This window comes from Seriola aureovittata, chromosome 11, assembly GCF_021018895.1.
Source record: "Seriola aureovittata isolate HTS-2021-v1 ecotype China chromosome 11, ASM2101889v1, whole genome shotgun sequence".
NCBI lineage: Eukaryota > Metazoa > Chordata > Actinopteri > Carangiformes > Carangidae > Seriola > Seriola aureovittata.
The window spans coordinates 857,784-882,169 of NC_079374.1; the positions used below are offsets into that span (position 1 = coordinate 857,784).

Consider the following 24,386-nt stretch of genomic DNA (forward strand, 5'->3'; position numbering starts at 1 on the left):
TCTCTGTTAACACTAAGGTCGGTGACGTCACCTTCGCTTTGCAGAACTCATTTTAAAACACGTTATAACATATTTCCCCTTGGTCTATGGTTTTAATACAAGTGGTTACACCACACAGTTAGCTTACACACAGTAGCTTCAGCTAATGTTACAAGCTTTCTCCTCATATATGTGATATTTATCAAATGTGGACATGTATGCAATTAGCTACTAAGATTATTTTAACACTAAGAGATAAAGTTTACCTCGAATTATGAATGCTAACTTTGTTAGCAGCGACTTCGTACCGCGTATCCAGGAGCCTGCTGCGGTCAGGTAGCAGGTGTAGGCGGCCGTGCAGAGCAAAGACTCTCTACAGTTGTTCTTGTTATTACAGCCTGTTGCTGCACAAAGCTTGGGCACGTTAACACTAACTGATGGATTACTTGTCCCTGTCGGAGCAGAGAGGAGGAGCCTCCGACTCCACGGCTTGCTTCTCCTATTGGTGCAGCAATGATCCTGTCAGTCCTCACCACATCTGCTGCCGTTTCAGCATCAGAGGAAGAAAGTTTAAGCCTTGTTAGTATATTTGTTTACTTATTTACCCTCCTGGTTACGCAATAAATTAAATCAGTAAATTTGATTTACTAATAACTCCTGGTTTTATGTTGCTTCCCTTTTCCCCTGGCTGGGTTGTAACATAAAGACTGCCAACATACAGTGACTGGTGAGACAGCCCCATGACTTTATATACAGAACTCAGAAACCAACATGTCTGCAAGAAACTGAAACCTGGCTCTGTGAGCAGTCCATGGTCAGTAAGTGAAATACTCGGTGAGTAAAATTTCCCGGGCTGTTGTATCTTCTTTGCTTGCAGAAATCAACTGCCTGGTACTGGATGTGAGTCCCACAGCATCAAAGGTTTTACTTTCTCAGCAAAGTGGTTCCACAAAGGGTTTATATCTTAATGCTTCATGTGAGCAGTGCAACATCTACTGACCTGAATGCAAAATGAGCAAATACAAACATTTGTACGTCACAAATTGAATGTAAGTATAAGGGAAAGCATGATTGTATTTTATATTCCAAGCATAGATTTATATACTGTCAAAGCAAATCAAAATGTTTTATATGCATCAGATGTGTCAATATAAGTCAAGTTAATCTCAATGTCTTTGTTTTAACTAAGTGTCAAAACTGTAAGTTGGTTTGCAATGTGGACAAAGAACATGTAGCTTTACTTTTAAATGTCAGCTTTGGTGGTTGTGCTGTAAAGGTGCAAAATAAGATGTGGCCAGAACTTTAATTTAAAATGTTCAAATAATGAATTAACACGTGTGTGAAGCAGCCACAGTGATGATGTCATGATCAAGACCTTCATCTGTTGTATTTCAGAGTTATCTACTGAAATGAACATGGTAACCAGCCAGCCCGACCTGTCTCGTGTTGTAATACCACTTTGTGACGCTAGACGCTGTGTGAGTCAGTGGTGTGTCAAGTCTGCCCTCAGTCCCACAAAGAAGAACAACTTCTGGCAGCGCTTGAGGTTGGCATCACAGAAACACAGGAATGGCTGAACATTCTAAAAGACGATATTCATCTGCATCCCGAAGGCCCGCTCCCGACACGAAACCACATTCAACGGCAAAGAAAAGAAGCGACATGAGTAAATCTCGATGTGGGTTTCCACCGCTGGAGAAGCTCCTGAGAGGAAAGAGATGCGGTTTGATGCTGAGATGGCAACTTTCCTGTTAGCCTGGTGAGTAGCATCAATGTTAGGTCTTAGCTAAAAGTATAATCAGTGCAATGACTGATAAACTGTTCTGACAAACATTTCAGGTGTTGATATTGACGTTGTGGACAGACGTTTTAGCGGTTACTAGGATTGTTTCTGTTGCTCTCGGCTCTTGTACAGCTAGTGACGTCAGTAACTTCAGGCTAATTTTGTAACGAATGACTGTAACTTGAGATTGTATGGACCCAGTAGACCGAGTGAATACACTTTGATCGGTTCACCATGTTGTGACCACTTTACATTACTGTTAGGGGATCAGCCATGATTGAAAGTGAAAGAAGAAATGGATTTTTCAACATCTGTGTCGCGATACAGAGAAGAAAATTGTAAAATTCTGGTCAAAAGTTCCCACAGTGTGTGACACTGAAGTGACAAGGAAATTTGTACTTGTCAGTGTCACACACTGGGAATGTTGCACACTGAGTTTTACAGTTTTCTGCTCTTTATCTCTGTACAGACGTCCACAAAGCATTTCTTCTTCCCCTGTGTCTTTGTTGAACCTCACCAGTTGCTGGGCCCGAGCTAGACGCCGTTTTCGTTAGCATTAGCATTTTTTTTCTCTCTATTGGTGAAAAAACAGGGACAAATAGAACAGAGAATTTGGGCTAGCTTGCTAGCATTAGCACTGATCATCAGGATTAGCTTCTTGTCTACAATAATGACTGATCACAATGATAATGGCAGCAATGTATGTTTACAGTATATAGAGCTCTCCCATTTTTATTAGCTGTAGCATTAGAAACTGTCTTGCTGGAATTTTTCATTGATGAATGAATTTAACAATTTAATTATAAGATTGCAAAACGAGAAGTGGGGGGGCTAGTTTGCCATCATTAGCATTAGCTTTTTTTTTTTTTTTCTTGGTGAAAAAGAACAGGGACAAACAGTTGACACAGAGCCGGGGCTAACTTGCTGGATAAATTTATCAATTCCTTAAGAATGCAAAATAACATGCTGGATAGCTAGCCTTAGCATTTTTTAATCTTTATTGGTGACAAACAGACAAACAGAAGGTGACAGAACATTGCACAATAGACAAGTGAAAACTGTTCTCTGATTATCTCTCAGCTGTCTTCTTGGACTGAACTCGGGCCCTGCAAACTGGGCCAGTGTTAGCCGCCTGGTGGAGGCCGTTTGCAACCAGCTCTGCGTCTTCACCCGGTGGCCACGTGGTCCAGAGGGACCGTGAGGACTCGCTGGTCACATTAAAACTGCATTCATTTCAACAATTTACAATCAACTGTAACTGACAAATTAAAACTAGAATCCAGTTGTGAATGAAGGTGCAGGTGAACTTCACTGTCACAAGACAAGTTGCATCATAAAGAGGTGGATAAATCTTATTTAGTAACAAGTATAAATTATAGTAGAGATGTAAAATAATCCTTCATAGCTCAGTGAGGACAGTGCAACAGTCTGAGTTGACTTGTGATAAACCATTTTCCTGCTTTCCTCTCAGTGCATGCTGGGATACATTCCAGTACTTCAAACTTTTTTGTTTGAAGTTTGAATGTTTGATGTGATGAAAAAAAGTTTGTTAAATTTCATCCAGAATCACAAAGTTTGAATGTAGAAGTCACATAAATGTAAAACTAATAAGATTCACCCTGAAATTACAGAGAAGAGCTTTAAATTGTTCGTATGGACATTAACCTTTATATTAACAAGCTACATTTTTAATTACAGTCATTTTACATAGATTTATATTTAATTTAAGAAAGCAGAAAAATACAGTATAAATAATACAGTAATTTTTCTTTACAGAAATGGGAAATAAATGTAATTCATTATCATTGGCATAATGCTTAAAATACAAGTTTGGCTGTTAATTCACAGATCATTTCTGTCATTTTAGTTCACAATTTTAAAAAACAGAAAATTAGTTAGAAAACTTAGTTATTTTCCGTAAAATAAGGATTATTTTTTACAGTGTAGCATTTTGCAAAAGCAAACAGGAGATGGACATTTTTGTCCACAAACATGCTAAGTGGGAGTTTTTATGTTTTTCTGTCACTGTACAAAAAAGTAATGATGCATAAGAATCATTGATACTGCTAATTATTGACATACATTTAGCTGCAATGATGGTTAAAAAATAAATCAGGTAGCATTTATTATTTGGTAAAAAAAATTGTGATTTTTTTGCTTTTCTCCCTTTATAAATCATTAGCATTATGTGATCTAACAGGCATTTAAAGGGTTATAATTCTGAATATGAATGAAATTTTGGTGACCATGACCAGGACTGATGCAAATTTAAAAAATCAAGTCGGTGAAAGTGAAAAAATCTTTTAATATATATTAATTAGCATTTTTGGAATGCAAACAGGAGGTGGCCATCTTTGGCCACGAACAGGCTGAGTGGGAGTTTTATTTACTTTGCTTTCCCTGCACAAAAATAACAATAGATAATAATCAGTGTTTTTGTTAATCAGTTACATATTTCAGACTGTGCTATTAATAATACAAGAAAATCCAGTAGCACTGAGAATATAGAAAACTGTTTTGGTCTCTAGAGCTAATTTCCTCCTTGACGACACCTGTTTATATAACTCACCTGTTTACATTTTATTAAGGACTAAAGTTATGGAGGATTGTGGGCGTGGCCTCTTTGAGTGACAGGTGGGTGAGCTTATGCTTGACACAAGTCACACACGCCCCTCCTCTTTGCCCATTCTTGGATTGGCCAGGAGTTGGGCGGAGTCAGACACTGCCAAGATGGTGACGGTGGAGCAGCTCACTCTGAGCTTCAGAAACCTGTGGGTGACATCACAGAGGCAACATCCATCTTTATTACAGTCTATGATTTTCAGTCCAAGTGTGACTCATCAAACAACATGAAGAGTAAACGAACGATTGAAGAAGAGTGTTAAAAAGATTAAAATCTTAAAAGATTGTTGGAGAGGCCGAACAAAATATTAATAAGAATTCTTAATAAAGATGTGACAAAAATATCTCAGATTTCAGGTAAAAACTCTCAGAGAAACCAAATCCTGCAAGGTTTGGATGGTGGGTCCAGGTGGGCGGGGCTTGGTGACTGCTTTGTTGTGACATCACAAAGTTCCAGAAGTCCTGACGGCTGGTTTTAAGGCTCAGTTTCTGAATACAGGCTGTGTGCATTTCTCTGTGGACTGAGGCTTTGATACTTTCACAGTATTAATATAGAAGCTAGAGCTGATCTATAATCACACTACACATGGACACAGACCTTTACACTGGAGGAGCTTTAACTGTGACACATGCTGGACACGGTTTTATTAAAGGTAATTCTCAGGATGGACACAGACACAAAGTTAATAGATTGAACCGGTTTGATGTGGACGTGGTCTCAGACAGGGTGGGGTGGGGTGGTGGGGCGGTTCATGAGAGGATCAAACTTTGGGCGAATGAAGAGTTTGATTCACAGAGTGAAGGAGGAGGGAGAGGAGATAAAGGAGCAGTCAGACAGAGCTGTGGTCACTCGGCTCCTCTCATGATGGAAGAGGCTGAGCTCTGCTTCCCACAGCTCCTCAACACCTCCTGCAGGAGGCCACAGCCTCCTCACTCTGAGGCTCTGCTCGTTTACATCCTGCTGTTCTTCATCTCTGTGCTCACTGCCGCTCTCAACCTGCTGCTCATCATCTCCATCTCCCACTTCAGGTAAGTGCACACCTGAGTGCAGATCCACTGTTGTCCTGAGATTCACAGGAAGAAGAAGAAGAGCTGATGAAACCATGTTTAAATCCACAGCTTGTGTTGTTGAGTTTCTGTAGAAAATAATCTCCACTCATCAGAGTTTTACAGGTTCACAGGTTGATATGAAACCACAGGGAACACTGGATTATTGTTGATGTCAAAATAAAATGTCAGTGGTCTGAAGTTTTCAATCATTTAATATTTAACTTGTGAACTGTCTCCCTGTTTTTCCAGCTTCTGTCCTGTAACTTCAGGGTCCCTCACAGCGTGGGAACTTTGACTTTCAGAGTTTTCTACTTTGCATCTGTGTTTTCTTTTGTGTAACCTGATGACTTTTATTTTAATGCTAACTACAAATGTGTCCACAGGTTCACTGACTCACCACAGGGTTGAAGTAGATTTGACTCAGTCTGATGAACCTGCTGCTGCCTGTAGCTGTGGCCTTTTACTGTGATGAACTGTGGTTTGAATGATTCTTGGCTGCTGTTTCTTCATCACCTTGTTGGTGTCCTGTGGTTTCAGGCAGCTCCACTCCCCCACCAACCTCATCCTTCTCTCTCTGGCGGTCTCGGACTTCTTCGTGGGCCTCCTTGTGATCCCGGTTGAGATCCTCATGACGGGGACCTGCTGGGTCCTGGGAGACCTCATGTGTGCTCTGTACTTCCTCCTGCCTTACACCCTGATCTCCGCCTCTGTAGGAAGCATGGTCCTCATATCAATCGACCGCTACGTGGCGATTTGTGACCCCCTGCGTTACCCCACCAGGGTCACTGTGAGGGTGGTGACAGCCGCTGTGTGTCTGTGTTGGCTCTGCTCTGTTGTCTACAGCGTTGCCATCATGTATGATCACCTGAAACAACCGGGCAGGTATAATCCCTGCCACGGAGAGTGTGTGGTTAACGTGGCGGGAGACGTGGACCTCGCTGTCGCCTTCGTTATCCCCATCGCTATCATCACAGTTCTGTATATGAAAGTATTTGCAGTGGCGGTGTCTCAGGCTCGTGCTATGCGCTCTCACACTGCCGCCATCACAGTCGGGTACTCGATGACTCTGATGGTGAGGAGGTCTGAGCTGAAGGCGGCCCGGACTCTGGGGGTTCTGGTCGCTGTGTTTCTGATCTGTTACTCTCCGTACTACTGTCTGTCTATGTCGGGTGGAAACATCCTGGTGGGTTCCTCCACTGAGGCCTTCATAAGCTTTGTGATGTACTTTAACTCCTGTCTGAACCCGCTCCTCTACGCCCTGTTCTACCCCTGGTTCAGAAAAGCTGTGAGACTCATTGTCACTCTTCAGATCCTGCAGCCTGGATCCTGTGAGGCCAACGTCCTGTAGAGACTCTGATGAACCTTCTGGGATTGGTACTGCGACGGTACTCTTATTGATTATTTTTGTTATTTTGTAAGGAAAACGAATGAAGAACAGAATTAACATAGTATTATTTGATCATATTAACATTCTTAATAGCAACTTCAACAGAATTGTTATCAAATCACTGTTATAGACTGATTTTGTAATGATGGAAATCTTTCTCTGAGTGATCTGAACCTGAAACTGGATTTCTGAACAGTTCAGATGATGACTCAAAGAACACACCCAGAACATCTCACATTCCACTTTTCATCATTAACCATCATCATTAAGCTTATATTGAAAATACATACTAATTCTAAAAACCCTTTCTCTGCCACTGTCACTTACACATCAGGTCACTTTAATGAGCCATACTAGATTTTTATATATATAGATATATATAGATATTTATATATAATACAGCCTAAAACTGTAGTTAGACACTAATAATGAATAATAATGACCATCATTAGCTAACAGCTGCTGCGTTGGTCACAAAAAATAATGATAATGATTATAATAATAATAATGATAATGATAAGTTTGATTTATAATACAGCACCTTTCACAACACAGTCACTTAAGTCCTTTACAGGATAAGATCAAATTGAAGACAAACAATAAAATAGATGATTAAAATAAATGTAAAAACAGTTGAAAGATTTGTGGAGGAGATAGGGAAAAGTATGAATTAAATGTAAAGGGATGGATAAGATAAGAAACAGGAGAGTGATTTAATGATAATAGATTTAAGAAGTTGGATTCAGACCCATGGTGTCATCTCTATTTAACCTGTCTGTTGTGGTCGTTAATGTGTAATTCGTGGTTTGATTTTCATGTCTTCATTTGGTTCCTCTTCATGTGCTGATATATTTACACAGTGTCAGTCAGAGAGAGAGAGAGAGAGAGAGAGAGAGAGAGAGAGAGAGAGTTTGCCTATGGAAAGCCGGTGTCTCTCTGTCACTCAGCTCTGTGATATTTTTACCTCCTCTGTCAGCTGTGTTTCCTCTCAGTCCTCAGAGAGTCTGCAGTCAGAGCAGCAGCAGCAGGAGGGAGACGTGGCTCAGGTACAGTCTCTGGTCTCTGGTCTTTCTGGTCTCTCTGGTCTTTGGTCTCTGGTCTTTGGTCTCTGGTCTTTGGTCTCTGGTCTTTGGTCTCTGGTCTCTGGTCTTTGGTCTCTGGTCTTTGGTCTCTGGTCTCTGGTCTCTGGTCTCTTTGGTCTCTGGTCTTTGGTCTCTGGTCTCTGGTCTCTGGTCTCTGGTCTTTGGTCTCTGGTCTCTGGTCTCTGGTCTCTGGTCTTTCTGGTCTCTCTGGTCTTTGTTCTCTGGTGTTTGGTCTCTGGTCTCTGGTCTTTGGTCTCTGGTCTCTGGTCTTTGGTCTCTGGTCTCTGGTCTTTGTTCTCTCTGGTCTCTCTGGTCTTTGGTCTCTGGTGTCTTTGGTCTCTGGTCTCTGGTCTTTGTTCTCTCTGGTCTCTCTGGTCTTTGGTCTCTGGTCTCTTTGGTCTCTGGTCTCTTTGGTCTCTGGTCTCTGGTCTCTGGTCTTTGGTCTCTGGTCTTTGGTCTCTGGTCTTTGTTCTCTGGTCTTTGGTCTCTGGTCTTTGTTTTCTCTGGTCTCTCTGGTCTTTGGTCTCTGGTCTCTGGTCTTTGGTCTCTCTGGTCTCTCTGGTCTCTGGTCTTTGGTCTCTGGTCTCTGGTCTTTGTTCTCTCTGGTCTCTCTGGTCTTTGGTCTCTGGTCTCTGGTCTTTGGTCTCTGGTCTCTGGTCTTTGTTCTCTCTGGTCTCTCTGGTCTTTGGTCTCTGGTCTCTGGTCTTTGGTCTCTGGTCTCTGGTCTTTGTTCTCTCTGGTCTCTCTGGTCTTTGGTCTCTGGTCTCTGGTCTTTGGTCTCTGGTCTCTGGTCTTTCTTCTCTCTGGTCTCTCTGGTCTTTGGTCTCTGGTCTCTGGTCTCTGGTCTTTGGTCTCTCTGGTCTCTGGTCTCTGGTCTTTGGTCTCTGGTCTCTGGTCTCTCTGGTCTTTGGTCTCTGGTCTCTGGTCTCTGGTCTTTGTTCTCTCTAGTCTCTCTGGTCTCTGGTCTTTGTTCTCTGGTCTCTGGTCTTTGTTATCTCTGGTCTCTGGTCTTTGGTCTCTCTGGTCTCTGGTCTCTCTGGTCTCCGCTCTCTGGTCTCTGGTCTCTCTGGTCTCTCTGGTCTTTGGTCTCTGGTCTCTGGTCTCTCTGGTCTCCGGTCTTTGGTCTCTCTGGTCTCTGGTCTCTGGTCTTTGGTCTCTCTGGTCTCTCTGGTCTCCGGTCTTTGGTCTCTCTGGTCTCTGGTCTCTCTGGTCTTTGGTCTTTGGTCTTTGGTCTTTGGTCTCTGGTCCCTGGTCTCTGGTCTCTGGTCTCTGGTCTCTGGTCTTTGGTCTTTGGTCTCTGGTCCCTGGTCTCTGGTCTCTGGTCTCTGGTCTCTGGTCTCTCTGGTCTCTGGTCTCTGGTCTCTGGTCTCTCTGGTCTTTGGTCTTTGGTCTTTGGTCTTTGGTCTCTGGTCCCTGGCCTCTGGTCTCTGGTCTCTGGTCTTGGTCTCCGGTCTTTGCCTCTCTGGTCTCTGGTCTCTGGTCTCTGGTCTCTGGTCTCTCTGGTCTCTGGTCTTTGGTCTCCGGTCTTTGCCTCTCTGGTCTCTGGTCTCTGGTCTCTCTGGTCTCTGGTCTCCAGTCTCAGGTCTCTGGTCTCTGGTCTCTCTGGTCTCTGGTCTCTCTGGTCTCTGGTCTCTGGTCTCTGGTCTTAGGTCTTAGGTCTTTGATCTCTGGTCTCTGGTCTCTGGTCTCTGGTCTCTCTGGTCTCTGGTCTCTGGTCTCTCTGGTCTCTGGTCTCTGGTCTCCGGTCTCAGGTCTCTGGTCTCTGGTCTCTGGTCTTAGGTCTTAGGTCTTTGATCTCTGGTCTCTGGTCTCTCTGGTCTTTGGTCTCTGGTCTCTCTGGTCTCTGGTCTCTGGTCTCTGGTCTCTGGTCTTAGGTCTTAGGTCTTTGATCTCTGGTCTCTGGTCTCTCTGGTCTTTGGTCTCTGGTCTCTCTGGTCTCTGGTCTCTCTGGTCTCTGGTCTCTGGTCTCTCTGGTCTCTGGTCTCTGGTCTCCGGTCTCAGGTCTCTGGTCTCTGGTCTCTGGTCTTAGGTCTTAGGTCTTTGATCTCTGGTCTCTGGTCTCTCTGGTCTTTGGTCTCTGGTCTCTCTGGTCTCTGGTCTCTGGTCTCTGGTCTCTCTGGTCTCTGGTCTCTGGTCTCTGGTCTCTGGTCTCTGGTCTTTGCTCTCTATGGTCTCTGGTCTCTCTGGTCTCTGGTCTCTCTGGTCTCTGGTCTCTGGTCTCTGGTCTTTGCTCTCTCTGGTCTCTGGTCTCTCTGGTCTTTGCTCTCTCTGGTCTCTGGTCTCTCTGGTCTCTGGTCTCTGGTCTCTCTGGTCTCTGGTCTCTGGTCTCTGGTCTCTGGTCTCTGGTCTCTCTGGTCTCTGGTCTCTGGTCTCTCTGGTCTCTGGTCTCTGGTCTCTGGTCTCTCTGGTCTCTGGTCTCTGGTCTCTGGTCTCTGGTCTCTGGTCTCTTGGTCTCTGGTCTCTGGTCTCTCTGGTCTCTGGTCTCTGGTCTCTGGTCTCTCTGGTCTCTGGTCTCTGGTCTCTGGTCTCTGGTCTCTGGTCTCTCTGGTCTCTGGTCTCTGGTCTCTGGTCTCTCTGGTCTCTGGTCTCTGGTCTCTGGTCTCTGGTCTTTGCTCTCTCTGGTCTCTGGTCTCTCTGGTCTTTGCTCTCTCTGGTCTCTGGTCTCTCTGGTCTCTGGTCTCTGGTCTCTCTGGTCTCTGGTCTCTGGTCTCTGGTCTCTGGTCTCTGGTCTCTCTGGTCTCTGGTCTCTGGTCTCTCTGGTCTCTGGTCTCTGGTCTCTGGTCTCTCTGGTCTCTGGTCTCTGGTCTCTCTGGTCTCTGGTCTCTGGTCTCTGGTCTCTCTGGTCTCTGGTCTCTGGTCTCTGGTCTCTGGTCTCTCTGGTCTCTGGTCTCTGGTCTCTGGTCTCTGGTCTCTGGTCTCTCTGGTCTCTGGTCTCTGGTCTCTGGTCTCTGGTCTCTGTTCTCTCTGGTCTCTGGTCTCTGGTCTCTCTGGTCTCTGGTCTCTGGTCTCTGGTCTTTACTGTGTCACTGACTCTGAGGTCTCTCTCTGTGATCAATCCTTATTTAACTTTTTATTACACTTTTCATCTCTGAAATAAGAAACTTATTAACACATTCATCATTTATGAGCTGCAATAACATGTAATAACTGGTTTATAACAGACTGTAATTCAGCTGTAAGTATCAGTGTGTTTATTAACAGCTCTAACTCCTGTGACACTGATAATGTTTATTCTTTTTATATCTTTTTAATATGCAGTATAAATTCTGAACAGTAATAAACACTTGTAACATATAATAACATTAACAATATGTTAATAAACCAGTTATTACATGGTTACACAGCGTATTGATGCGTAATAAAATGTTAGTGTAAATCCTGTTAACATGTTGAAGTGCAGCAGAAGAAAGTTTCACAGAAATGATTTATATACCATTATATTTTTGTATGATATACATGATTAATGAGAATAAATGAATATTAAACAAGTAAACTGGTTTTAATGTGTTGTCTGCTTAATTATCATTTCAGTATTGTTATAATGTTCACTTCATCATTGGTTTGCTTTATTCAGTCACTTGACATAATATTAATTTTAATTAATTATTAATAATTTGTTTATTTATTTTGACTTCCATCATTTCTCATCTCATCTACTCTCACTTTCATCTGTTCTTCTGATCTTGAATGTTCATCAGGGATTTCATTTTCATTATTCATGTCGACATTTTAAACCATTTCATTAAAGTGTAACATTACAGAAAAGTATCAATCACGTACTAACCTTTAATGCAGTTTTTGACTCATCAGGTTGTGAATATGATCATTTACATCCTGAAAAAATCCAATCCATTTATCAATAAGTCAAAGAGCTTTTATTTATGGATTATTGACAAATAGAAATAAACACACGGACCAGAGAGAACCAACATGATTACGAACGATTAATCAAACCTTTAGTTTTAGTTTAAAGAGCCTTGTAAAGTCTTGTTCGTGTGTGTGATTCTGATACTTTACTTTTACTTTATTTATTATTATTTATATTATTTATATATATATTATTATTTATACCTGTTAGAGAACCACAGTCAGTGTCGTCTAGAAACCAAAGCAGCTGCTGCTTCTTCATTTGTTCAAATAAACAATCTGCAGCTTCTGTTCAGATTCAAATGTGAAGATTATTGAATAAAATAATAACTGGTTATATCTATCCCTTACCCTGAAAGGGTCAGAAATCACTGAATACATAGAAGCTTTGCTCTCTGTGTTCTGCAGGAGATTCAGTGTTTAAAGAAGAGGAAACTCCAGCAGCTGATATACAGCTGGAGGACAGATCCACACCAACACACACTGTCCACCAATGTTGGATCACACGATGAAAACAAAGGGATATAAAGAAGAATAAGGCAGGAAACTGAAGGAAGAGTGGCTGAATAAAGAAAACAGAACTGGAGCTTTGAGAAAACTTCACTGTAGAAACACAGACATTTTTCATTTCCCAGCTTCCAACAGGATCTTAGTTCAGTCTCCTTCATGACGACTGGAGAGACTGAGGAGACATGTGGAGGACAAGAGAAGGCAGGAGGGATGATGGGAGGACGAGGAGGAGGAGGAGGGAACGCGACGCTTGCTCCGTCTTTCACCACCCTCAGCACTATCGCCATCCAGGCCGGACAATCACAGATTGTTGTCTCTGTCCTCAGGGTATGTGGTTAACAACAAGTCCTCCATCTTTACTGACACAGCACATTAACTCACTGAAACCCAGTGGATCCAGACCAGAACAACCCAGCTCATGACTGAGCTCCAGTATTTGTAACATTAGATCATATATGACATTTTATATTGGTCATGAAATGACAAGCTAACACTGTAAATGAAAGGGCGAGCTATCAGCTAGTTAACATTAATTAGCTAAACTGTAACTTAAGGCTAAAGTTAGAAACTAGCTAACATTAGCGTTCATCTGTAGATACTTGACACAATCTAATTCAGAAGCTCTGAAGGTAAGAAAGTAAAGTGTATAGCTATATAGTTAGCTACCGCTACTTAAATTTACCTACAGTATCTGTGTGATACACAGGAGCAGAGACTTCAGGATGCATTCAACCTCCTCCATTCAGCTTCATGTTATAACCGTGGGCAGTGATCAGCTACAATAACTATGATATAATAACAATGATAAGGCTCAAGTTAGGAACTAGCAATAATTAGTTAGCTAAACTGTAACTTAAGGCTAAAGTTAGAAACTAGCTAACATTAGTTAGCTAAACTGTAACTTAAGGCTAAAGTTAGAAACTAGCTAACATTAGTTAGCTAAACTGTAACTTAAGGCTAAAGTTAGAAACTAGCTGTAGGTAACATTTACCTACAGTCAGGAGCAGAGACTTCAGGATGCGTTCAACTATGTTGTCAACAGGCTGTTATTCAGAAACTCTGAATTCTTGTCCTTTATAGTGAATCTAGATTTCCCCCTGTTTTTAGAACAAGTCAGCTGGTAGAGATCAAATCACAAGAGTCACATTTTAAAAATAAATCTTGAGCAGATTCCATATTTATCTGTTTATAAACCCAGTCGTTTTGTCCACTGATTTTCTTGACAGACACTGTGAGTAGTTCTTCTTAACCAAACAGAAACACTGATGTAGAGGAGTATATCTCATTTCTATCTAATAGCTCATTTTGAATGTTCAGGTTTATGTTAGCTGTTAAAATTAGATTCAGCTGATGAGTGTTAGTATAGAGATCTTCAGTTTTAGTTACATGAACTATTGTGAGCTGTGTCGTTAAATAGCTTTGTTTTTGTTAGCAACTGTTAGCTAGGTTTTGGACAGTTATTAGTCTTGATGTAAGTGAGCTAACTTCATTGTAGTGTTACACTGTTAGATTCAAATGAAATGAGCCATTAAACTCTTTCTTTTTCAACCTTTCACAACATTAGCCTGATTTTCAGACTGTTAGCTTTGACTTTAGCTTCAGTGTCAATGTTAGCTCGGTGTAAGTTTTTTATTAGTTTTATGGGTATTTATTTGGCTTGTAGCCTGTTAGCTCTGACTTGAGCTGGTTATAGCTCTGAGCCTCGTCAGTCAGTCACTGTTCTGTCCATGTGCTGTTTCCTGTTATAGCACAGACTATTTACTGATGCTGCTGTTGTCAGTGTGTGTGTGTGTGTGTGTGTGTGTGTGCGTGCGTGCGTGCGTGCGTGTGTGTGTGTGTGTGCGCGTGCGTGCGTGTGTGTGTGTGTGCGTGCGTGTGTGTGTGTGCGCGCGTGCGTGCGTGTGTGTGTGTGAAGGGGAATGTGTATTTAAATATGTTCATGTGTGCATGTGTGTGTGATAATAGTTTTTGGAGCTGTTGACAGTGTTTTTAAAGTGTGTGCGTGCGTGCATGCGTGCTTGCTTGCGTGTGTGTGTGTGTGTGCGCGTGCGCGCGTGTCTTGACACGTGTCATGTTGAGTCCTTTTTAGCCAACATACCAGAGATACTGTATCATCCTGAGGAATGCTGCAACAGACACACACACACACACAAACACACAGACACACAGACACACAGACACACAGACACACACACACACACACACACACACACACACGTGTGCAGAGATACATGCAGTCCATGTTGACCTCCAGCGTCGCCATGTCGCTGTGTGGGGAACAAAAACAAACCAGAACACAGTGAGACAGTATTAACACTTTACAGACTCTAACCATCTTCATCACATGGATCATTATCTATTATTACCTCATCAATTAAACTAAAACAACAACTTATCGTGTTATAACCAGAAGGTTGATGTAGAAAGATACAGTACCTGTTGTTACATGTTATAACAAGGTTCATTGTTCGTCAGTCATCAAATTGAGACGGTCACGTGTCAGTACTGCAGGACAGAACAGGCTGTTTTGTATCTCGACTCACGTGTGTTTGTGTGTTTGTGTGTTTGTGTTCAGAGTGGGTTGCTGGTCCACCTCCAGCTGGTCCAGTTCCATCCGGGTCTCTGTGAGATCGGATTGAACCAGGAGGAAAACCAGAGACTGATCCAGGAGCAGCAGCAGCTGCTGGAGAAACTCAAGGTACAGACACGAAAACACGTACAATCAATTACAGGTTTTGATGGTTTTGATTATTTATACTTGTTAGCACATTGCTATACTCTGTATGCTAATGCTAATGCATGTTAGCTGACAGCTATTTGATAACTAGATACCAATCAGGTAATGTTAATAAATTAGCTTCACATTAGCAGAGCTTTTGAGTATAAAGTTATGTGCTAATCCTCCATCTTCTTTGTCATACCAGCATCATGAGAGCGAGGTGCTGGCGGTGGTGGAAAATGGCCGACAGACAGAGCAGAGGAGGAAGAGGAGGGAAGAACGGATGACGGAACAGAAGTGGAAGAAGAAAAAGGAGGAAGAAGAGGAAGTGTACAAGGCCATGGGGGTGTCTCTGAGCGAGGGATGGTCGCTGCTCCTCCGCCTGCTCCAGAGACGACAGGAAGTCCTGATGTTGGCATCAGACTTTTACCGCCGAGCTCTGGAGGTAAGACGCAGGAAGTGATGCCATTTTGAATTCTACTCTATAAGAACTACGTCTCTACAGCAGGTCTGACATCACCTCATGTCTGTGTATTAAAGCTGAAATGTGAAGAGACTGAATGGAGACTATGTGTTGTTGTTTCTAACTGAAGCTCAGTGTGATGTGACACTCGCAGGAATACATGTTGAGCTATTGTAAGGCTGTGGTGACCTCTGACCCCTGACCTCCTTTTTGTTTCAGCTCTGACGTTCCTCAGGCGGTGTGGTGTATTTGCTAGTTCTGTGGCGTGTCACGGTGAAGCCGCGCTCATTGGCTGGCAGCCATTTTATTAACAACATCTGCTGCGTGCGCTCGGTCACCTGCTGCAGCTGTCGTCTAAAACTGTCCAACAATGAGCTTCCTGTTTCTATTTTCATCCTCACACACAGTAACTGGACCGAGACACAACACAGCACAGAGGAGATGTGTCAGTCAAACTCCTGGTCGACAGGAGACCTTCAGTCTGTGGCGATGTCAGCAACGTTAATTAATGTGAAGCTTCAGGCTGTTGGTTAATCACTCCGCCAAAGATTGTTTGTGAGTGAAGACACATCACTCTGGAACATCTCTCTCATCTCTCTCTGAGCTGAGTGTTTGTAGTTCCACATTAGGCAGGTTTGTGCAAAATAGAAGAGATTTGTTTTAGAAAACACAAATAGTGAAAGTTGTGTTTCCACTGAGTGAAGTTTTTCTGCTCACGACATCACTCCAGTTAAATGACAAAAGAATTCCAGCATCTGCCTTTGACTGTCCCTCTGGGGCCTGATACGACAGAAAAAGTGTTTCCATGACTCATTTCAAATTGCTCATTAAACAGGTTAATGAAACCTGACTCTTCACAAACTACACGATCCAGAACTCTGATCTTAACGAGCTCCAGATTGATTAATCTGATGACTCTGATAATTTCTCTGACGTTCAGACTGAAACTTCAGGTTATCAGTGGTGATCAGGGACTTCAGTGGCTCTTCTACATTGATCCTGTCTCTCTCTCTCTCTGTCTCTCTCTCTGTCTCTCTCTCTCTCTCTCTCTCTGTCTCTGTCTCTCTCTGTCTCTCTCTGTCTCTCTCTCTCTCTCTCTCTCTCTCTCTCTCTCTCTCTCTCTCTGTCTCTCTCTGTCTCTGTCTCTCTCTCTCTCTCTCTCTTCTCTCTGTCTCTCTGTCTCTCTCTGTCTCTCTCTCTCTCTCTCTCTCTCTGTCTCTCTGTCTCTCTCTGTCTCTCTCTCTCTCTCTCTCTCTCTCTCTCTGTCTCTCTGTCTCTCTCTGTCTCTCTCTCTCTCTCTCTCTCTCTGTCTCTCTCTGTCTCTCTCTCTCTCTGTCTCTCTCTCTCTCTCTGTCTCTCTCTGTCTCTCTGTCTCTCTCTGTCTCTCTCTCTCTCTCTCTGTCTCTCTCTCTCTCTCTCTGTCTCTCTCTGTCTCTCTCTCTCTCTGTCTCTCTCTCTCTCTCTCTGTCTCTCTCTCTCTCTGTCTCTCTCTCTCTCTGTCTCTCTCTCTCTCTCTCTGTCTCTCTCTGTCTCTCTCTCTCTCTCTCTGTCTCTCTCTCTGTCTCTCTCTGTCTCTCTCTCTCTCTGTCTCTCTCTCTCTCTCTGTCTCTCTCTGTCTCTCTCTCTCTCTCTCTCTCTCCTCTCTCTCTCTCTCTCTCTGAGTGAATGGCGGAGTGAGTGAGAGCGTGGTGAGTGAGCGTTGGTGTGTTTGAGGTTTTTGAGCCTTTTTCTATCTGTTTTATGTGTTTGTTTTTCTTTCACACAGTTGCTGTAGTTTGTCACTAAGTGTAGTTGGGGTGTAGTTTGTTTTGGGGGCCGGTTTCCCGGCACGGTGGGGCAGTATGCCCGTGGTGGAGGGTGGTGTGGAGTATGAGAAGCTAACACGCCGGCATGCTATCAAACTGGTGCCGGCTGTAAACTGCTCCGTGGAGGAGGCCAGTTTAGCGGTGGGAGAGGTGGTGGGATGCGGGAGTGTGCGGTCTGCCTCCCGCATGCACGGAGCCATTGTGATCTTTTTAGACAGTACAGAGAAAGTCAACGCTGTGGTGGAGACAGGTGTCGTTATACAGGACACCTTTGTCCCTGTCCTCCCGCTGGTTAGTCCAGCTAAAAGGATCACAATCTCTAACGCTCCCCCGTTTATTAAGAATGACACCCTGTCCTCTGCACTGGCTCGATATGGACAACTGGTGTCTCCCATTAAGATGGTGTCTCTAGGCTGCAAGTCTCCCCTGCTGAAACATGTGGTGTGTCACCGCAGACAGGTGTTCATGGTGTTGAGAGAAAACACTGAGCTGAACCTCAGCTTTAATTTTAAGGTGGACGGGTTTAATTATATGGTTTACGCTTCGTCTGACACCATGAAATGTTTCGGTTGTGGGGCAGAGGGACATTTGCTCCGTTCCTGCCCGGAGCGGGGGGCGGTGCGGCGGCCGGCTGCTGCTGGGGGGCCGGCGGCCCCTCGTCGGGGGCCGGAGCCGGAGCCGGAGCCGGAGCCGGTGGCTCCGGTGGCTCCGGTGGCTCCGGTGGCTCCGGTGGCTCCGGTGGCTCCGGTGGCTCCGGTGGCTCCGGCGGCTCCGGCTTCTGCTGTTCCGGCTCCCGGCGGGGGATCGGCGGCTCCAGGACCGATTGAGTCTGCTGGCAGCGCCGGGTCGAGCGTTGCCGTTCCCGGCGGGGATCCAGCTGATGGTGCCCCCCCTGCTTGTTCTGGGAAGGAGGGGGCTGATAAAGGTGATCAGTCTGATTCTGCAGCTCAGACTGAAGACAGGTCAAAGCCTGCTGATAATGGTTTGAGTGAAAGTGAGTCTTCTGATAATGAGGATTGTTTTGCAGACGAGGATATGTCAGATGATGAATTGTTAAAAGTGTCACAGAAAAGGAAGAATCAGGACTCTGTTCAGAACAGAGCAAAGGTTTTAAGAGCAGGGAACCTGAAAGTGAGGAAGTCGATGGAGTCTGAGAGTGACTTCTCACTGACACAAGACGATCAACAGAGTCTTTACTCTCATGAGGACATCACAAAGTTTCTGAGGGAAACTAAAGGCCACAGACTCGTAAAACTGGAGAACTTTTTCCCTGATCTGAAACTCTTTGTCAAATCTGCAAGGCCCTTAACTTTGAAATCTGCAAATTTAGGAGATGATGTTATATCTGAGCAGGAGGTCCACAGACTACGAAAACTGGTTCATAAGATCAGAACCAATGAGCTCCATGATGATGTTTAATAATATTTGTTTTTCTTATTTTCTGTTATGTTACTTTCTTGTGTTTTTCCTCTCTCTCTCCATGTGTGATTTTAAGATAGGCACTTTAAATATTAATGGAGCTAGAGATGAGGGTAAAAGGGCTGCTCTTTTTAAATTAATGGAGTTAAAACATATTGATATCATGATGGTTCAGGAGACACACAGTACCCCTGATATTGAGAGTGACTGGAGGAGGGGATGTTCTGGGGAGGTCATCCTGAGCCACAAGTCCAGCTGTAGTGGAGGAGTGGGGATTGTTTTCTCCAGGAGCTTCCTGCCTGCTTCATATACTGTGGACGAAGTAATTAAAGGCTCTATACTTAAGGTCACTGCTCAGTTTGAACGGGTCTGTGCTGTTTTTATCTGTGTTTATGCTCCAACCAACGGAGTGCAAAGAGTAGCAGTCCTTGATGTTTTATGTAACACTGTCAAGAACTGTAACAGAGATGTATATTTATTTGTGGGGGGTGATTTTAACTGTACTGAAAATCCCAGTTTGGACAGAAACCACCATGAGCCTCATCCTGCTTCGTCACACAGGTTCAGACAGTTGACAGAAGCACATGAGCTGTCAGATGTGTGGCGGACTTTTCATGCACATCACAGGCAGTACACCTGGAGTCACTGCAAAGACAATAAAATATCTCTGGCCAGGTTGGACCGTCTGTACGGTTTTAAGCACAGTTTGAACATTTTTAACAGTTGTCACATTACCCCTGTTGGTTTTTCTGACCACTGTCTTGTTTTTAGCTCTGTTTTAATCAAAAATGTGCGTTTGCAGAGTGCCTACTGGCATTTTAACAGCTCATTGCTTCAGAGCAAGGAGTTTCGAGCAGCTTTTGAGTGTTTTTGGGCTGCTCACAGACATTGTAAGAGTGATTTTAATTGTGTACAACAGTGGTGGGATGTGGGCAAAGCTCAGATCAAACAGTTGTGTCAGAGGTTCACTCGCAATGTCACCAGAGATTTAACCAGATCTATGCAGGACCTAGAGATTCAGGTGGTAGAACTGCAGGGTTTGGTAGATTCTACAGGAGATCGAGGGCTTTTAGATTCCCTCAAATCCAAAAAGTCGGCTCTGGCCAACCTGCTGGGCATTGCAGCACAGGGAGCTCTGGTCAGGTCACGATTTCTGGACGTCTCGCAGATGGATGCCCCCTCTCAGTTTTTCTTTGGCTTGGAGAAGAGGAATGGTCAGAGGAAGGTGATTCATTCTTTACGGTCTGGCAGCGGCTCTGTGGTCTCAGACTCTGCTGGGATCAGGAGGCTAGCGGCCAGCTATTACACCGATCTGTATAAGAGTGAATTCACATCGAACTCTTCATTGTGCAGCAGCTTCTTCACTGGTCTCCCTCAGGTGGAAGCAAAGGACAATGACAAGCTTGAGTCTCTGTTAACTCTTCCTGAACTGTCTGCGGCTCTGATGAGTTTGCAGAGTGGCAGAGCTCCAGGCTTGGATGGTCTACCTGTGGACTTTTATAAGGCGTTCTGGTCAGTACTGGGTGAGGACTTGCTGGAGGTGATCTCAGCCAGCCTAGAGACAGGACGGCTGCCTCTGAGCTGTAGGAGGGCGGTCATCACCCTGCTACCGAAGAAAGGTGACCTGCAAGAGCTGAAAAACTGGAGACCTGTTTCACTGCTCTGCACGGACTATAAGATTCTGTCCAAGGTCCTGGCCACCAGACTGAGAGGGGTGATGGCTGCCGTCGTCCACACTGACCAGACTTACTGTGTGCCCGGCAGGCTGATAAGTGACAATGTCACTTTAATTCGTGATGTTTTGGAGGTCTCTGGCTCATTGGCTGTAGACACTGGTCTGATTTCAATAGACCAGGAAAAGGCTTTTGATCGGGTTGAACACCAGTACTTGTGGCAAGTCTTAGCTGCTTTTGGGTTCAGCCCAGGTTTCATAGCCAAGATCCAGGTTCTCTATGGTGACATTGCGAGCGTGTTGAAAATGAATGGGGGTCTGAGTGCTCCCTTTGGGGTCCAGAGGGGTGTCAGACAGGGTTGTCCTCTGTCTGGCATGTTGTACTCTCTGGCCATCGAGCCTCTGCTTCACAAGCTGAGAACTGGACTGAGTGGTGTTTGTTTCCCCAACTGTGATGTCTCTTTTAAACTGTCTGCATACGCTGATGATGTCATTGTCCTGGTCAACTCCCAGACTGATATTGATATTTTAGAGAACACCGTGAACCTTTTTGGCTCTATCTCCTCCGCCAGGGTGAACTGGGGGAAGAGTGAGGCGGTCATGGTGGGGGACCGGCTGAGGGATCGGCTCAGGCTACCTGGAGGGTTGGTCTGGAGAACAGGAGGGATAAAATATCTGGGAGTGTTTTTAGGAAATGAAACGTTTTTAAAGAAAAACTGGGACAATGTTTTAGAAAGGGTCAAAGGTCGGCTAATGAAATGGAAATGGATCTTACCTAAATTGTCTTACAGGGGTCGGGTTCTTATTGTCAACAATCTGGTGTCTTCTGCTCTGTGGCACCGGTTAGCCTGTGTTGATCCTCCAGCTTCTCTTCTGTCTCAGGTCCAGAGAGTTTTAGTTGATTTCTTTTGGGACAGGTTACACTGGGTTCCTCAGAGTGTTCTGTTTTTACCAAAGGAGGAGGGTGGACAGGGCCTGGTCCATCTGGCCAGCAGGGGAGCCACCTTCCGCCTTCAGTTCATTCAGAGACTGCTCACTGGGCCTACAGACCTGGTGTGGAGACCGTTGTCCTGCTGCATCCTGCGGCAGTTTGGTGGTCTGGGATTGGACCTGACTCTGTTCCTCATGGACTCTGAGAGGATGAGACTTTCATCTCTGCCGGCTTTTTATAAAAGTCTTTTCTCTGTGTGGACTCTGCTGAGAAGGCAGAGGCAGGGACAGACCGGCTCGGTGTACTGGCTCCTCAGGGAGCCGGTGCTGTTTGGAGGAGTGTTGGACTGTCCTGGCTGGGCTGGACCCACCCTGTCCAGGACGCTTCAGACTGCAGGGGTTTCTACTCTGGGGCAGGTGCTGGAGCTGGCTGGACCACGGCTGGATGATCCTGCTGGACTGGCTGTTCGGCTGCGGGTGAGGTCTACACGGGTCGTGGGTCAGTTGCTACAGAACTGGAGACAGAAGCTGACCGGTCATCAGGTGGCACTGTTGGCTGACTTCTGTGACGGTGCACTGGAGCCAGATTGTTCTGATCCGTATCCTGCCATTACCTTGTTCCCGGATTTTAAGGATTGTTCTGGGTGTTTCCTTGGACCTGCTGACTGTGGAGGAGCGTCTCTAGAGGGCGCCTCAGGAAAGACTCTGTACCAGATGATGGTTAAAACTTTGAACAGGAGGACACTGAATGGGCGCAGCGACACCCCATGGAGGTCTTACTTGAAACTGCGTCCTGATGTAAGACCGGCATGGAGGTCTTTATATAAACCTCCTCTCTCTAAAAGACATGGGGACTTGCAGTGGAGGATCCTCCACGGTATTGTGGCGGTGAACTCTTTTATTGCAGTGATTAATGCTGCTGTAGAGGAGGGCTGTCCCTTCTGCGGTCTCAGGGAGACGCTGTTCCACTGTTTCTATGAGTGTTCACGGCTCACGCCTCTCTTCACACTGTTACAGAACTTTTTTACCAAGTGTGGAGAATTTTTTACGAAGCAGGTTTTTATTTTGGGTTTTAAATACACTCGCCAACACAAGGACAAATGTCACCTTTTAAACTTTGTCTTGGGACTGGCAAAGATGGCGGTGTATGTGAGTCGCAAGAGGAAGGTGAAGGAGGAGTCACATGTTGATGTGCTTCCTGTTTTTAAGAACCTGGTGAAGTCCAGACTGCTGGTAGAGTTCAGCTTCTACAGAGCAGCTCAGGACCTGCAGAGGTTCCAGCTGGTCTGGGGTCATGAGGAGCTGCTCTGCTCTGTGGCTGATGGACAGCTAGTGTTCAATTCATTGTAACGTCTGTGGAGGTTTAACATAATGTAATCTGTTTATGTACAGTTAATAAATGTTGGTTTAAAAATTCAAAAAAAAAATTCTCTGTCTCTCTCTCTGTCTCTCTCTCTGTCTCTCTCTCTCTCTCTCTCTCTGTCTCTCTCTGTCTCTCTCTCTCTCTCTCTCTCTCTCTCTCTCTCTCTTCTCTGTCTCTCTCTCTCTCTCTCTCTGTCTCTCTCTGTCTGTCTCTCTCTCTGTCTCTCTCTCTGTCTCTCTCTGTCTCTCTCTCTGTCTCTCTCTCTCTCTCTGTCTCTCTCTCTCTCTGTCTCTCTCTCTCTGTCTCTCTCTCTCTCTCTCTCTCTCTCTCTCTCTCTCTCTCTCTCTCTCTCTCTCTCTCTCTCTCTCTCTCTCTCTCTCTGTAGTTTGCGGTCAGTATCGACAGGGTTGAGGATCTCCAGATCAGACCAGACGACAGACTGACTGAAGTTCAGCTCAGATACGACTCCATGAGGAGAGGTAACAGTGTTCACATGAGTCATGATCAGACAGACTGAATTTAACCCAGTTTAACCCTCACCAGGTTGTCTGGTAATAAACTGGTTTATTAGAGGTGGAGAGTTCTGGTTCTGGTTCTGGTTCTGGTTCTGGAGTAGCTTTATGTTCTGAATCAGTGAAACACTTTGCAGGATATAAAAGTCTCTGTCTCTTTATGTTTTCATTGCAGATCTTCTGGGGAAATCTCTGCAGGTTTTAAGCAGCAGCAACGTTCTGCTGCAGAACCTCAGACAGCTGCAGAGAACCGAGGCCCTCCAGAAGAGAGGGGGAGTACTGCAGGATGAGGAGGGGGAGGAGGGGGAGGTGACTGTCAAAGCCTCACTGAGATTAAATGTAGATTAGAAACTGGTCCAATTTCAAATTGAAAGCTTGAACCTGGTTGTTTCTGAATCCACTGGTTTAACTTCTCACCTGCTGCGTCTTCTTCCCAGAGTTCCCAGTGCAGCAGGGGGGCGGCGCTGAGGCTGGAGGAGCTGGTGGAGACGCTGCAGGATCGCAGGAGGAGGGCGGACCAGGCCGTCAGGCTGCAGCTCCAACAGGCGGAGAATGACATCATGGTCCACCAGCAAGAACCAGAGTCCAGACTCGGCTCTGAAGTAAGAGACTGATACTGAGACAGATCCAGTTCTTCATGGAGACCCGGTTATTAGAACCACAGATGCAGTTCTAGCTGATGGGACTTCAGCTTCAGTTAATCATTGTTTCAACCATCTACAGATTTCAAAATAAGAGCGCACAAGATCACTATATCCATAGTTAACAGATCAAATCTCAAACTGCCCTCAGTATTATTTTATCCTGATAACAACATGATGGATTGATGACTGATGGATGAATGAATGATGGATGAATAAATGAATGGATGGATGAATGGATGGATGAATGACTGATGGATGAATAAATGAATGGATGGATGAATGGATGAATGGATGGATGGATGGATGGATGAATGAATGGATGAATAAATTAATGGATGGATGGATGGATGGATGGATGGATGAATGGATGGATGAATAAATGAATGGATGGATGACTGATGGATGGATGGATGAATAAATGAATAAATGAATGGATGGATGACTGATGGATGGATGGATGAATAAATGAATGGATGGATGGCTGATAGATGGATGAATAAATGAATGGATGGATGGCTGATGGATGATATTAGAGGAGGGTAACTCAGTCCTCAGTCTGTTCTGGTCTCAGGTTTTAAA

The 24,386-nt window shown here is 44.7% G+C and overlaps 2 protein-coding genes across 2 annotated transcripts in view; both read left to right on the top strand.

Annotated features, from left to right (window-relative positions):
• Positions 1–5,204: 5,204 nt before the first annotated feature.
• LOC130178042 (trace amine-associated receptor 7e-like) lies at positions 5,205–6,782 on the top strand. The gene is made up of 2 exons (XM_056390124.1): positions 5,205–5,413; positions 5,972–6,782. Exons 1-2 carry the CDS (start codon positions 5,247–5,249, stop codon positions 6,780–6,782), a joined length of 978 nt encoding a protein of 325 aa, XP_056246099.1. The 5' UTR covers positions 5,205–5,246.
• A 1,048-nt stretch (positions 6,783–7,830) lies between these two features.
• The window catches only part of ccdc141 (coiled-coil domain containing 141), a 38,128-nt gene continuing 21,572 nt past the window's right edge, over positions 7,831–24,386 (top strand). Inside the window, exons 1-7 of the mRNA XM_056389501.1 lie at positions 7,831–7,867; positions 12,179–12,607; positions 14,856–14,978; positions 15,205–15,444; positions 23,037–23,130; positions 23,339–23,472; positions 23,601–23,765. Of these exons, the coding sequence (XP_056245476.1) occupies positions 12,437–12,607; positions 14,856–14,978; positions 15,205–15,444; positions 23,037–23,130; positions 23,339–23,472; positions 23,601–23,765 (927 nt within the window). The 5' untranslated portion in view covers positions 7,831–7,867; positions 12,179–12,436. The remainder of the gene's footprint in view (positions 7,868–12,178; positions 12,608–14,855; positions 14,979–15,204; positions 15,445–23,036; positions 23,131–23,338; positions 23,473–23,600; positions 23,766–24,386) is intronic.

Excerpts from the sequence above, each read along its gene's own strand:
- LOC130178042 (XM_056390124.1), top strand. The coding sequence starts at position 5,247 with ATGATGGAAGAGGCTGAGCTCTGCTTCCCACAGCTCCTCAACACCTCC. Across the intron at positions 5,414-5,971 it reads ATCTCCATCTCCCACTTCAG|GCAGCTCCACTCCCCCACCA; the intron begins GTAAGTGCACAC and ends CTGTGGTTTCAG.